Genomic DNA, 16,156 nt, shown 5'->3' on the forward strand with positions numbered 1-16,156 from the left:
TGTTTCAAAAAAAGGAAGAAAAAGAGAACACTAATTCGGAGACTTCGTTCATACATTGTCAGCCAAAACTAAAATTAAACAGTCTTAAAATATTTTCTTATTGAAATTTACCTGACAACTTTGGGCACAAAGCCAAATTAAAGTGCTAATTTTAATTGCATAAGAATGACAAAATTAAAAGGATTGCCAGCAGGTGAGACATCTATCATCAAGTCATATGAAGTGTCAAGGACAATAAAATATGACCTATTAAATAATGTCCCACTTTAAAGGGCTCATTCTATTCATGTCCAATAGCAGCATGGAAACAGTACAGTCGAGCTTTCAAATAAGGCATATCTGAGTCACACTATCTAGTTAAGAATATATTGTCTGCAGTTATTTCGGCAACTTGTTGAAAACGCCAAGGCAAACCTTACTATTTTTCCGCACCTTCAGTGTCTAGTTTTTCCTGTTAGTTGGACAAGAGCTGATAATTTATTGAATCAAAGTACTTCTTCCAACCTCGGCGTCTTAATAATTTTCATGCATATAATCATGAGCATTCAGCATTTCAATGGGCTCTAAGGTTTACAAGGACCTATAACACTTCAATATCTTGTGGGGATCAGAGAGAATGATAAACTTTTCGGAGTTGGATCGTTAGCGATTAATCATGGGAACATAGGGATTAGATACGACTAGGCCCATTCACAGTTTAGCTTCTTGCTACTTATATATATATATGTATATATATATATATATATATATATATATATATATAATGAATTTTACCTCACCCCTATATATACAAATTCAGGGTATATATTTACACATTAGGGGGGTGAGGGTAAAGTTTATTTCCGCTGCAAATGAGAGGTAAATTTAAACTTTACCCCCACCCCCACCTTTAATGCGCAAATATATACCCTGAATTGGTATATATAGGGGTGGGAGTAAAATTCATTTGCAACAAAAATGATTATTATATCTGGAAAGAGTATAAAAAAAGGCATCGAGTGGTATGTTTATTTTATTTGTAAGTCAATAATATGAACTGCAAAAAAATTACCAACCTTTGATCACCTTCAACAGTCTTTTCATTACTAAAGTCATTCCTTTCAAAATAGATTATCTGCTCCAATAAGGCAAAAGAAAAGTGTTTAGAACCTTAAACCTTTGTTTGGTAAACACATGATTGTGGAATGTCAGTTTAATATACATATGCAGATATTTGTTCCTTAAATTCTTCATTTTTTGGAATTTATTTAAGTAAAAACAGTGAAAAATCTGAACATATTTTGTTTTCTGTAAAGCGCAAATTATGTTCTGTTCTTAAGACGGCATGGGGGTTATCAGCCCTACTAATGTTAATTTTATCCGTTTCGAGTTTGACTCGGCTGTTTATCCTAATTTCTGTTCGTTTTGAGTTTCATTTATTTGTTGATAGTGATTTGTCGTAGTTTTACCCTTGGGCGATTACTTGACCTCATTTCTGCCCATATTTGGCTTAATTGAGCTCTTTACTTTTCTATGAAAAACTTGTTTTGTGGAAAGAGTTTTTTAAATCAATTTCTGTTCGTTTTTAAATTTTGAATGACATGGTCATTTTCAAGAGAAAAAAATTATATCCTTTTCGTTTTTTCTGTAAGAATCCATAGTTAAACCTGCATGCATACAGTTTTTTCGTTTAATTGAAACTCCCCCTAAACGCTTCTAAAAGCTTCACCTCGATACTCTTAGCATCTTAATACTCTTAGGTTTAACTTAATAATATAAGTTGTTCTTGAGATATTGCTTTGTCACCTTTTTGAAAGTCCACATGCTCAGTTTGTTTTGATTTAGTTCAACATCCGCCTAAATATTTCTTATATTTGATCATTGAAGACATTGTTATATTCTCTTTGGACTATTGGTTACAAAAGGGCTATCTCACGATTTCGATCGAATGTGTTCGGGGAAAAGAGGATATCACGGAGGGGGATGGGCTATATTCTCTTAATAACGCTTGACTCTTAAAATGGATCTAGAACTATACATTTCCAATCAAATGAGCCTCCTCTAAAATTTATAAGACCACCCCTTCATAAAAACCTTACATGCCCCCGAGGTATAATTTACAACCCTTACCGCCATATTCTGAGAGGTTGTGTCAACCCCAAATGCCGTGTTATGAAATTTTTAGACTATTTTTGAACAAATGGCTAACTCAAAATTTCTTTCGGATTCATTTGGGGAAAATATGACGTGGGGGACATAGCTGCCCACAGAAAAATTTGACTCTTAAAAATAGCACTTAAACTTCCAATTTCCCATCCAATGAGCCCCCTCCGAAATTTATATGACCATCATTTCCATAAAAACATTATATGCCCTCGCGGTATAGCTTACAACCCTTACCCTGAGGACTGTGGGGAGGTTCTCATCCTTAAAGACATAATTTCTGGACTTATAAACTATGTCAAACAAAATAACTATCTTGAAACTCTTCTTGGAAGTGTTTCTGGAAATGATGGGCGTGGGGGGTTCCCTCCAATCACTTTTGACTGTTAAAGGGGGCGCCTTTCAATTTCCAACCGAATAAGCCCTTTTCGAAGTTTTTACGACAAAAAATGGCCATCTTAATAATTTTATCATATGCATTTTGGAAAAATGCGACGTGCGTGTTTGCTTTGGCGTGGGGGGAGGGGTATCTGCCCTCTGATCACTTTAACTCTTAAAAAGAACACTATAACTTCTCATTACCAATCCAATGAGCCCTCTCCGAAGCTTATATGACCACTCTTTCTATGAAAACCTAATATGCCCCCAGGGCATAACTTACAACCCTTGCCCTGGCGGCTATAGGGGGGGGTAGGGGTTGATCATCCACAAAGACATAATTTCTGGACCTTTTAACTACGCTGAACAAAATGACTACCTCGAAAATTCTGATTGGATGTGTTCGGGGAAATCATTGTTGCAGGGGGGGGGGGCTGGTTGACCTCCAATCACATTTGACTGTTAAAAAGGCCAGTAAAACTTCTGATTACCAATCAAATGAGCCCCATCCGAGGTTTATACGACCACACTTTTTATGAAAAACCTTATATATCCCCAGGGCATAACTTACAGCCCTTGCCCTGAGAGTTGTGGGTGGTGGGGTTATCATCCACAAAGTCATAATTACCGGACCTTTAAACTACAGAGAATAAGATGGCTATCTCAAAATTTTGATTGGATCTGTTTGGGGAAATAATTGCAGGGGGGGGGGGCTGGTTGCCGTCCATCCGCTCTTTTTGAAGTTTCTGTGACATTTCTTCCTATAAGAAGTGCCCTGATCTAAACAAAATAAAAATAAATAGTATATAGTACCCACATTGCTCTTTACTTAGGCAGCACTATCATGCTGCCTATGATACTTTGTTTTGAGATTTCTATTATACAGCACTGGAAGTGCCGATTAGACCAGGCAAGCCCCCCCCCCCTCCCCCTAAAATTCAGCCTACGAGCGTCCATGGAGCTAGCGGCATGGTTTTACCTCTCAATAAGTGCGGAAAATTCCAATTAATAAATTTAGTACAACATCGTCGCTTCTGGTGCAATAGACACTGTCAGACAACGAAGTAACAACTAGAATTATTCAGTCTGTTTATCTTCTAAGTATCAGGTTATTAAATATTGGTAAATAGATTTAAATAAAATCAACAAACTTCATTTATGACGCATATTTTGCAAAATAATCTCAAAAACATTAAGACTTGATATTACAATGCACAACGAATAATTAAACTAAATCTAGCCAGAGTGGCTCAGAAAAGTCCATTCTCATATCTCATTAAGGAAAAATTCTCAACAGAAAAAGCATGTCTATAGGTAGGGAATGTCACAACAGATGTTTTCGTGCATATTTTTTTTCAACTGTCATTAATTCTACGATAGGATGACAATATCAATAAATACTTTACTATGATTCTTTTCACAGTTTCATTTATATATGATCCATTTATATATATATATATATATATATATATATATATATATATATATATATATATATATATATATATATATATATATATATATATATATATATATATATATATATATATATATATATATATATATATATACTCTCTTTATATGTGAGCAATAATTATGTAGCCTATGTATGTATATAGCCTATGTATGTTCCCTAATACAATATGTAGATATCTTGGGATATTCTGGCATAAAAAAACGATCTAAATAGGTCAGGGGTCTGAGAAAAATCGTTAAGAGCCTTAATTTTGGTTTTTGCAAATGACGTCATGTACAAAGTTAGCACATCATATAAACATTTCTTATGACATCATATATGGCACCATATAAGTATTTTCTTACATGATGTCATGCATAGATTGTTGTGTTTCCAACGCAACAGTTATTTATATAATATAATGTCTTTTGGAAGGCCCAAAAAAACAAAATTTGCAGTTGCAGCTGCTATAAATGATGACTCTTTGGAACCAAAACCTGAACTATCAAACGTGATAAGATGTGAAATTCGACAACCTGGACCATCAATTGCGACAACAGCAATACGGACAGCTAAGGCAAAGGCCATTGCTAAATTGTCTGAAGTAATCAAAATCCAAAAACGTGTCACAAATGAAATTTAAGAGCAAAGACACGGGCGGTTTGAAAATATACGAAAACGATAATTGGAGCGTTTTAAAAATGAAAATGAAGAGCAAAGACACACCCTGTTAGAAGACATACAACATTTAACAAGTGAAGAAGTCAAAAATGAAAATGAAGAGCAGCGACTCAATGAAATTCAACCGGGAAGTGACAATCAAAACGTGTCAAAATTGAAAAAGATAACGATGATGATTGGGTTTGGGGTTTCGACATGGATAAGGTCATCAATGCCTACCATACCTTGGTTAAAAAAGAAAAGGTTGGGCGATATGTTTTTCATAATCATGAAATATAAGCCGAGGTCCATTAAGACTTCATGACATCAAGAAAAGGCTCAAATTGTCTGCGTTTAGAAGACAATCGACAGTGAGAATCTATATATAGAAGCCTGCCGCGTACCCCATACCTATTGTAAATAAACAAAGGTTCGGCGATATGTATTTCATATTGACAAAAGATAAGCCGTGGTGTAACGAACCAAAAAAATTGAAAATGATAGCGATGATGATTGGGTTTTGGATTTCGTTATGGATAAGGTCATCAATACCTACCATACTTTTGAAAGCCAAAAATATGGACTGAATAAATTGTTGGAAGAAAAAGAAGCTTTTATCCCACCACCTGGGAAATTAAAAGAAACAAAGGTTCAGCAATATGTCTTTCATAATGACACCATTTTTGAGGGGTTTAATTGCCATAAATTTCTTTTTGCAGTAAACTTTTACAAATACATATATTTCAAATATATAAGTTTCATCAAGTTTAGTCCTACCCATCCAAAGTTTCGCGACTGGGAAAATTTGCCTGATTTTCGAAAAAAAGGGGGAAAACCCCCTAAAAGTTATAAAACCTTAATGAAAATCACACTATCAGATTCAGCGTATCAGATAACCCTACTGTAGAGGTTTCAAGCTCCTATCTGCAAAAATGTGGAATTTTGCATTTTTTGCAAGAAGAAAGATCACGGGTGCGTGTTTATTTGTTTTGTTTTGTGTTTTTTTTCTTTCCAGGGGTGATTGTATCGACCCAGTGGTCCTAGAATATTGTGGGAGGGCTCATTTGAACGGAAATTAAAAGTTCTAGTGCCTTTTTTAAGTGACCAAAAAAATGGAGGGGAACTAGGCCCCCTACCACGATCATTTTTTTCCCAAAGTCACTCGATCAAAATTTTGAGATAGCCATTTTTTTCAGCATGGTCGAAAATATACGAATTATGTCCTTTAATATAACTTAATCCCCCAAAGTCCCCAGGGGGAGGCTGAAAGTTATGAACTCTACCCAATGTTTACATATAGTATTGGTTATTGGAAAGTATACAGACTTTTCAGGGGGGATTTTTTCTGGTAGTGGGGGGGGGGGTTGGGTCGGGGGTAATGTGGGAGGATTTTTCCATGGAGGAAGTTTTCATGGGGGAAGGGTCATTGCTGTGAAGGGGGCACCGTATTTCCCAGCATTATTTAAAAAACGATCAGAAATTAAATAAAAAAAAGTTTTTCAACTGAAAGTAAGAAACAGCATCAAAACTTAAAGCGAACAAAAATTATTACGTACATGATTGGGTTCGCCCCCTATTCAATACCTCGCTCTTAAAGCCAAATATTTTTTGTAGTACTTTCATAAGAGCTATTTATTCTAATTAACGGCATTTGTGATTAAGGGGTCATTTTTAAAGAATTGGAACGAAATTCGAACTTTAGCAAAAAGAGCGAGGTATTGACTAGGGGGCAAACCCCCTAATATACGTACTAAAAATATATGAATATAGAAGTTCGTTACGTAAGTTAATTCGTAAGTTACGTATATTTATTACTAATAAAACGTTCTTAAATAAAATTAAACAACTTTTGAGAAAGCCATTTAATCAAATAATAGTAAAATTAATGTGCAAATTTCGTTTTAATTATTGATCCACGGTGAGCCAAAATCGAAACCTGCATTAATTCAAAAACGTCCAAAAATTAAATAAAAAAAAACAAGTTTTTTTTTAACTGAAAGTAAGGAGGATATTAAAACTTAAAACGAACAGAAATTATTCCGTATATGAAAGTGGCTGTTCCCTCCTCAACGTCTCGCTCTTTACGCTAAAGCTTGACTCTTTCTCACAACTCTATTTTTTTTTTAACAATATAAAACTTTAGCGTAAAGAGCGAGACGTTGAGGAGGGGACAGCCCCTTTCATATACGGAATAATTTCTGTTCGTTTTAAGTTTTAATGTCCTCCTTACTTTCAGTTAAAAAAAAAACTTGTTTTTTTTTTATTTAATTCCATCCAAGGGCATAGAACAGCTCGCTTTTTTAAGCAAAGCTGAAAATGCATTTCAGTTCTAATTTTAGATGGACCACATGAACAACACTAGCATAGTCTTGAGCAAATAGCATTATCACTGAAGTGTGTGCCAGAAAGGGAAGCTAAATAATCCAACTTTTTTTACCCGTTTTGTATTTTCCAACTTTTTTTACCCGTTTTGTATTTTCCAGCTATTGGTAAGTCAAATTTTGAACTGGTAAGAAGAACATAAAACCTGATTTTTTAATTTTTTTGTGAAATATTAGGACAGGAACAACGACGAAATTTTTCTTCTGTTTCAAAACTTTTACGAATAAACTCTCTGTTTCTGCGCGGTAAAAAGCTACAAAACAAAATCACAATCTAGAGATTAGAAACTTGCAAAACACTTGTGAGCACTGTTGCGTAGTCCTGTCGTTTGGATAGACTTCCTATGATTAGATTTGCCATCTAATGTTCTTAACCCTACTGTTAGGAACGTATATAGTAACTTGTCCTTTCGGATCAAATAGTTTAACATCCAACCCCTAGATAGAAAATTCATCTGAAGATATAGGACAATCATATATACCCTGATATTTCAGGATCTTCTCCCTCAATGTGTATATTTTCTTCCTCACTCGGAAAACCCCACAGCTAAAAACCCAACATATTCATGTAGCTGTCATTCACTAGCATTCAAAATCTTATACACACAGCCTCCTAACCATGCAATTCTCTGTAACACATCTTTAATCTACATCTTATAATTTACAATCATAAAACCAATTAGCTTTCAATTGTCCACCACACATTTTTTTTTATCAGATTCCATACTATACACAAGAGAAGAGTGCTATCATGAGAGGACAATTGTGAGCCAAACCTATATAAGACCAGAAACTCCTTCGAAATGTGAGATTTCGCGATATTCGAAAGAAACCTAGCACATTTCCAGCAAAGAGTCCTTCAATCTTCTCTCCTCCCAATTACATAGTTAATGCAGGCTTACACAATACCCTAAAGAAATTATCTTGTTGCCCTTAACTGTAGAACTTCCCACTCATTACCTCCAGTTCCAGCAGCAGCATTTCCATGCGTCATGACTGTTTAACCAAAATCCATCTTCATCTTATTGTATTTTTTTCAGTTCCTCAAAAGCCAGGATTGTTGATACGCGCAGATCAAACCTGGAATCGTACATATTTGGCCTAAGTTTAGGAAATCCCCGTGCCTTACAATCTCGTGTAATGGCATTACGTAAAATTTAAAGAACAAACTATACAATAGCAGTACTTACCAATCCATGACATAAATTTACAGCTACAGATGAATGAGGATCGCCCCGAACAGAGCCAACATAAAAACAGTCTTTCAATCCTTGCACTTGAGTTTGATTTGTGTAGGAATAATTTTGTGCTTCGTGTATATACTGAACTTTAAGCTCGGGAAGAATAAAATCTTCTGACAATTCTAAATCTAAAGTTAAAAATGGTTGTCTTTGACGCGTGTCTGGTATTGCTCGAATTATATCTTGTACATTCAGGTCTGGGCTTATTATAAAGACATCAAATGAGGGGTAATGGTCCCAGTGACTGTCACTCTTTCTTCTATAATGGAATCTTGAGGAATTTGACTTGACAGGGATTACAAAAGTAACAGTAGAATCGATTGCATCTGAAAAAAATTATTAATTTTATTACTTAAGATTATAATCAAAAGTTGACTAATCAAGGTTTTAATCAATTAATAGTGTATGTCACGGTCAAGGACCCAGCTGTAAGGTGTGAACCAACTTAAACACCATTGTATAGAAAAACATCAATATCCTCTATTGAGACAACTGCAGGCTAGGAATATTCTTAGGTAAAGACTGAAAGCAGAGCCTACAAATCTCTTTACCTCATAATAAGCGTGTCTTGGTATACCCATTTATACGGTAGCAGGTACATCCACAGGAGAATTTCAGATAACCCTCCACCGCCTCTCTTAAAAAAAAAAAAAAAAAATAGTGAAGCTATATGGTAAAATATAAGAATCAATGGGAAAATCAAAATAACCTTGAATAAAACTAGAGACAGTAGATTTGCAGATGCATTTATCTTGAGATTTATCTAGTCGATCATTCGACGCATATGAATTTGGTGAACAGACCATTTATTCCTAAAAGGTTCTTACCCTTGTAAACCACTTTTACCCAATTCCATGTCTTGACAAGCCCTTCCCAAATAGCCACCATGCTTTCGGAAGCTTGCGTCTTTCATGTTTTGGGTTTTTTCTTTGGCATTTCTTTTTTTGTATGTATCTTTGGAAGTTTGCGTAGTTTCATCGTAGTTTATCACAGCTCATTCTTTATAGTAGAAGCTCCGATGGCCTTCAATGGTCCCCTAAGCGGATCCCAGTTGCAAAGTACTTACGTTAATGGAAAAAGAAGAAGCTAATTAAAATCATAACTGATATTTCGCTGTTTTTTTTGTTTTTTTTTCAAATATATAACAGTCAAGTATTTGCAATGAAGAATGGTGAAATTTTTAAAAACACCAAAAACAGACAAGTTATGAAAAATTATCTAGAAAATGATAATTCATTTCATTTCCTATTTATTGGTCCATAACCTTTCGTTAGCTCGATTTGGCCCCCAAACTGTCAAAATTGCACGTCTATACCTCTTTGCCCCAAAGCTATTATTTGTTAGTATAAAAACAAGTAAATTTCACACTCATCCACCCTCCCCTCATCCCCAAGATGCAACACCGATATATTTGCCCAAGTCAGTTCAGTCTGTTCTGACCTAGAGATTCAAAACGTGTATACGTCTGTCAGCACTCTTCTACGTTTCGGTAGTAGTTTTTCCCGTCTTCCTTTACATTCGGAAGTTAGTATTTTGTTTCACATCCCGGAAACCCCTCAAATAAAACGTTCAACAAGTGAAACATTATTCTTCTTTATTCAAGACAAAATGAAGACATATAAATGTCAAATGCTTTCGTTTCCACGGATATAGTTTTCTATGGTATTTCGCTAGTATTATATAGCAAGATATTTTCAACTTAATTCTGGCGCGTCTTCTAGAGCACAGCCTCGCTTTATGAATTTGTTTGGAAATCCTCCAGTTTTTTTTTTATTTGTGGATGTCATTTATACCGGAATTTAGTGTTCTAACAATATTTTTATCAAGATTTTTTGCATTTCTGAACTCCGAATAACATTTTAAGTTTTAAAACGTTGATTTGTGCCCAAAACAATTAAGAAAAATACTCAAAATTGTGGACTTTTTTTTATCACAGCCCAATTTCTTAAAGTTCTACTATCAAACAGTTTGTGGTAACGAACTGTAAGTAAGGAGCGACCCGGCTCAATAGTAACAGAAACTCTAAAAAACGGAATTTTGATACTAATAGATACATCAAAAGAATCACATTTTTATGCTGATTTCAAATATATAAGTTTCATCAAGTTTCGTCTTAGCCATTAAGAGTGATGCGCCTGAGAAAATCTGCCTTATTTTCGAAAAAAGGGGAAACAACCCCTAAAAGTCATAGAACTCTAATGAAAATCACACCATCAGATTCAGCGTAAGAGAACTCTACTTAAGAAGTTTCAAGCTCCTATCTGCAAAAATGTGGAATTTTGTATTTTTTTTTGCCAGACGAAAGATCATGGATGCGTGTTTGTTTATTTTTTTGTATTATTATTATTATTTTCCCAGGGGTGATCGTATCGATCAAGTAGTCCTAGATTATCGTGAGGGGGCTCATTCGAATGGAAATTAAAAGTTCTAGTGCCCTTTTTAAGTGACCAAAAAAATTGGAGGGCAACTTGGCCCCCTCCCACGCTCATTTTTTTCCCGAAGTCACCCAATCAAAATTTTTACGATAGCCATTTTTATCAGCATAGTCGAAAATCTAATCAATATGTCTTTGAGGATAACTTAATCCCCCACAGTTCCCGGGGGAAGGGTTGCAAGTTATAATCTTTGCCCATTGTTTACATATAGTATTGGTTATTCGGAAGTATACAGGTGTTTTCAGGAGGAATTTTTTTCTAGTGGGGGATCGGGGTCAGATAAGGGGTTATGGGGGAAGATCTTTCCATGGAGGATATTCCCTTGGGGGAAATAACATTTCCATGAAGGGGGCGCCAGATTTTCCAGCATTATTTGAAAAACGATCGGAAATTAATTAAAAAAAAGTTTTTGTTGAACTGAAAATAAAGAGCAACATTAAAACTTAAAACGAACAGAAATTATTACGTATATGAGAGGGTTCGCCCCCTAGTCAATACCTTGCTCTTTACGTTTTTTAGTACTTTCAAAAGAGGTATCTATTCTAATTAACCGGCCTTTGTGATTCAGGGGTTTGTGATTCGAACAAAATTTGAACTTGAGCGTAAAGAGCAGGGTATTGACTAGTGAGCGAACTCCCTAATATACATAATAAAAACATACGACTACAGAAATTCGTTACGTAAGTTAATTCGTAAGTTACGTCAGAACAAAATTTCGAGAAAGCCAATTAGCCAAAAAAAAAGAAAAATTAATATGTGAATTTCCTTTTAATTATTCATGTACGGTGAGCTAAAATCAAAGCTGCATTAATTCAAAAACGTTCAGAAATTACCTAAAAAAAAGTTTTAGTTTGAATCTGTCTCACAACTTTATTTTTTAAAACAATAAAAACTTTAGCGTAAAGAGCGAGGCGTTGAGGAGGGGACAGCCCCTTTCATATACGGAATAATTTCTGTTCGTTTTAAGTTTTAATGTCGCTCCTTACCTTTTGTAAAAAAAAACTTGTTTTTTTTTAGTTAATTATACTCAAGGGACATTATTAGTAACAAAGCAGAAAGAGCTATAATTCTTCTTAAATAAACTGCAGTAATTTTGAAGTTAAGCATGCATGAATCCTTAAAAATCAAGTAGGCCTACGAGCGATAAAGCCGTTCCAGTCCGAAAAAATAAGATTTTACAGATGCCATACTTTACAGTCTACAGTCTCCGCTCTACAGTCTACAGATGGCTTTGAACTGTGGCACAAAAATTGACAATCAAAACGTGATATGGCCGAATCTATTTTACACTGATAAAAGCTGAGGCAAAGTTCATCAATACCAAGAGATATGACATCCTAGAAAACAATGTACCCTACAAATTTGCTTTAATTAAAACTTGTATATACAACAGTATAAGTTTCCCAGTTTCGCGTATTTCTTATGTATCTTTAAGTCAAAAATAAGTGGATAAATTATTCCTATGAAAATATTGATAAAGCTAAATTTTAGCCATCGAATGATAGCAGTATTGTCGTATTACGCGGAAACATTAGAACCGTGAGGTTACAATAAAATAGCATACAAAGAACTTGTACAAGGAACGGGGGCCTTAATGTTTCACTTAACCTTGCCTTTTTAGTGTAGTTACTTTTTTGTTGCTGTTGCTGAGAATTCGGTTATCAAGAATATGAAAGCAGCATTTTTACGGTAAAATTATTTCCAATTGGTTACCAATTTTTTGACCATATTGCAAAATATCTCTTTGACCATATTGCAGAATATCACATTGCCCTTAATTTTGATTAAATAAAAATAAAATGTTTTTTAAAATGAAAGTAAGGAGCAACATTAAAACTTAAAGCCAAAAGAAATTATTAATTATATGAAGGGATTCCCCCCCCCTCAATACCTCGCTCTTTACACTAAAGTTTGATTTTTTGTTCCAATAAGTTAAGAATTACTTCTGAAATACAAGGCCTGTTCTTTAGAATAAAAAGCTTTTTGGAAAGTTCTAAAAAAAAATTTAGCATAAAGAGCGAAGTATTGAGGAGGAGGAAATCCCCCTCATATATGTAATAATTTATGTTCGTTTTAAGTATTAATGTTACACCTTACTTTTAGTTGAAAAAAACTCACTTTTTTACCTAATTTCTGATCGTTTTTTAATAATGCCGGGAAATCTAGCTATCCATCCATGGAAAATTCCTTCCCTCACGGAAAATCCCTCCTTATATAGTTCTTCCAGCATAAAATACCCGTGCCAGGAAAATCCCAACAGACAATTCCATTCTCGCTGAAAGTTCCCCTTTTAAAATTCCATGCAGACGATTCCGGCTTTAAATTTATTTCTTAGCAGGCTTTCATTTTAAAAATACTAATTTCTGATTTATTTTTAAATCATGCCGAAAATTTCACCCTCCGTGGAAAATTTTGCACGAAACCCCACCCCCCCCTCCTAGTAGAAAGTTGCTGCTGCAGAAAATTTTCCCTGGAGAATTTGTCCCGCGGCAAACTCCCCGATATAGAATTTCTCCCGTAGAAAATCCCCTCCTAAGGAGAGATCCCCTAGACAATTCCAACCCGGTGAAAATTTCTCCCGGACAATTCCCCTTAACATCTCAACATGTAAAAGTAATTCGGCAAAGCGAAAGTAAGACAAATAAAAAGAATTCGCATAGAAATTCTGATAAACTTCCCTAGCATGTTGCTCAATTTTACATGCTGCTCAATTTTACACGTGGTTAAGTTTTCCTCGGAGGGGGGAACTATTTTCCAGGGTGGAATTTAGGGGGAGAACCTTCCACGGGGAGAGTATTCTGGGGGAAATGTTCCCTTGGGGATTTTCCACGGAAAATTTCCGGGGGAGAGGAGGGTGAATGGATGTAATATTGTTGAAAAACTATGGTTTGTTGTTTGGCTGTTTTGTTCCTCTTTCTCATTTTTTTATTATTTATTATTGTATTAAAGCTGAAGGGACTGGCTTATATCTTATACCGTGCACCAGCAGAATTGTTAGTTTTTTCATAAGCACCGCGTTTCTAAATAATAAAATTGTTTTTACATTTATGGATATCGAAACCTAAACCAAGTAAATTAAGTTTTTTTTTTTTTTTTGAACTAACAATAGAACCCTAAGAAAAACCTTGTTTTACGGTGAATTGATTTCTCTCCATGCACATTTACAGAAATACAGCTTTCCATGGTTGTAAAAAGATCTAATCCCTTTTGAATAGGCATAGGTAATTTGTTCCTGCTGTCTTGTTTCTTTTTTGTTCTCCTGTCAGCGGGATCCTTTCATTTTAAATGTATGCATAAAAGCAGCAGACAAAACATAAAGAATGGGAGGTTTTTTTTCAGGAGCGGCATTACCATACGTTACAGGATACCTGAGATATTATTTTTGACTGCAAAATAGATAAATAAGAAAGTGTTTAGAACAAATAAAATAGGCATGGGTGCCCATAAGCTGAATTTTAGGAGGCGGCTTACCTGATGTAATTGGCACTTCCAATGTTGTATTATAGAAATCTCAAAACAAAAATTTTAAAATATAAGGCAGCGGGAGGCGGCCCCCCTCCTTTTGGGTGCCCATGTAACTAGGATATATATAATGCTGCTTACTGGGTCGTGCCCAGCATTCTGTTTTAGAAATGGTTCAACTTTGGGGCATTCGGGGGGGTGGGCAGACCCCACATTCTAATTTTTACAAATTACTGAACCCTTTTTATTCTAATTGTAAATATTATTTTGTAGCACCCCCCCCCCTAAAAAACATCCAGCGTACCCGCTTAGTTCAGCTCATTTCTAGGATCAAGTAAGTAATCAAAATAGGATTTGTTTATAGTCATTATACGAAAAAAAAGGAAATACATTTCATTATTCCTAATTTTTCAGGATTAAAGGTGGTCTGGTACCTAAAAAAGCTCCTCACCTCAGATGCCCCGACGATTATTCACCCACAAATTTAAGAGAAGCAAAAAATCTTCTGAGTTTTAAAGAAAAGGTAAAATGTTTTTTAAGAATATACAACAGTTCTTTGCTTTTTTGTTAATGTTTGTTCCATAAGAAGAGAATTAGAGAATTAATCTATTTTGGAATATTTTTTGGACTTTTTTCAAATAGAAAAACAGTATTTCATAAAAACTAGGAACAGGGGGTGGCCCGTCAATCATGGTGCAGCATCCTTTGGTATTTCGTCAAAATAATCCTTTGACAAGGTTCTCTGTCCCTTATATACCCTGTCATCCTTTCCCCAAGGCTCTATTTTCTAATCGGAGGCCTTGCTACAAAATGGTTCTCATTCCACTTAATTCAAATTGAAAATGCTGTCATTTTTTAAAACTTAGTAGTAAGACACTGTGACTGGTGTAGAGGCCTTCGGTACCCTCTCAATTCCTCGGTCCTTGTCTATCTTCAAATTCTTAATATTTACCCCGCTATTTTGTTGTAAAAAACTTTTGGTTTTGTTTTTTTGACAGCCCTGGGCCCTCTTCAAAACGTAAACCTACCCCAAAATAAAACAAGAAGAATGTGACTATTAGCAGTATTTATTCTTGCAGTATTTATTCATGGGATAACATATTTGGGGACTAGCAGATCCTGACTAAGTGGAATCTGCGCAGTCACGACCGAAATGCGAATAAGCCAATGCCTACTAAAATTAACTGCTATCTCTCTTTCTCTCTCCTCTCTCTCTCTCTCTTTTAGTGGGGTTAATTAACGAAAATGTAGAGGGGGTGGTCCTAGCTTGGGAGCGAACAACTACCTCCCTTCTATCTCATTCAATTTGCCTCCTTGTTCAGGGATGTACACAGGGGAGGGGGTCGGATTGTAACCCTCTTCCGATATCCTAAAATTTCTTGTATTTATGGGTACTTCTTATAATTAAATCAAAAATATTTTTTTATTATCTACCCCCCCCCCCAAAAAAAAGAAGCTTATATATTAGCCTCCTCAAAATGCCTATGTACGTGACTGTCATTGCTCTATCACTCTTTTGAGAGATTTTACCTTTTTGCACCTGTATCACTGGTCGGAAGAATGACAATAGTAGCTACTGTTTCTATTTCAAACCGCTCTCCTTCTCCGCCAAATTATTTACTTACTGATAGATTCACTTTGCAAAGGCGTCACTAAGTCTAGGCTTATCAGATAATTTTAGGAAGTCTTCTCGATAAATAAAGCGTACTGTTTTTAAAATGATCTATGGACAATAGAAGTTTGCCAGAAGTTCAATTTTATAAGAGACCAGAGAAACTCTTTCCCAGAGTATTTCTAATTGTTGGCTCCTTATCAGAAATGCTACCTTGCAAGATGGATTGGACATGACTTGTTAATTTGTAGATACAATTATGTCGATGTCTTAATTACGGATTACGCATCGTTAAGTGGTTATCAAATCTTCATATCTCTATTTGGATCAATAATTCACAGGACGTAAAAGGCCAAGTATGAGGTAATCGCAGGCACATACAACCCTAA

The 16,156-nt window shown here is 35.2% G+C and overlaps 1 protein-coding gene across 1 annotated transcript in view; it reads right to left on the bottom strand.

Moving 5' to 3' along the window:
• Positions 1-16,156, bottom strand: part of AdamTS-A (ADAM metallopeptidase with thrombospondin type 1 motif A) — a 646,314-nt gene that overhangs the window by 541,766 nt on the left and 88,392 nt on the right. Inside the window, exon 3 of the mRNA XM_089091831.1 lies at positions 8,208-8,584. Coding sequence (XP_088947957.1) covers positions 8,208-8,584 — 377 coding nt within the window. The remainder of the gene's footprint in view (positions 1-8,207; positions 8,585-16,156) is intronic.

Source organism: Artemia sp. Qi Xiang Cuo, chromosome 1 (assembly GCF_049724085.1).
Source record: "Artemia sp. Qi Xiang Cuo chromosome 1, ASM4972408v1, whole genome shotgun sequence".
NCBI classification, from domain to species: Eukaryota; Metazoa; Arthropoda; class Branchiopoda; order Anostraca; family Artemiidae; genus Artemia; species Artemia sp. Qi Xiang Cuo.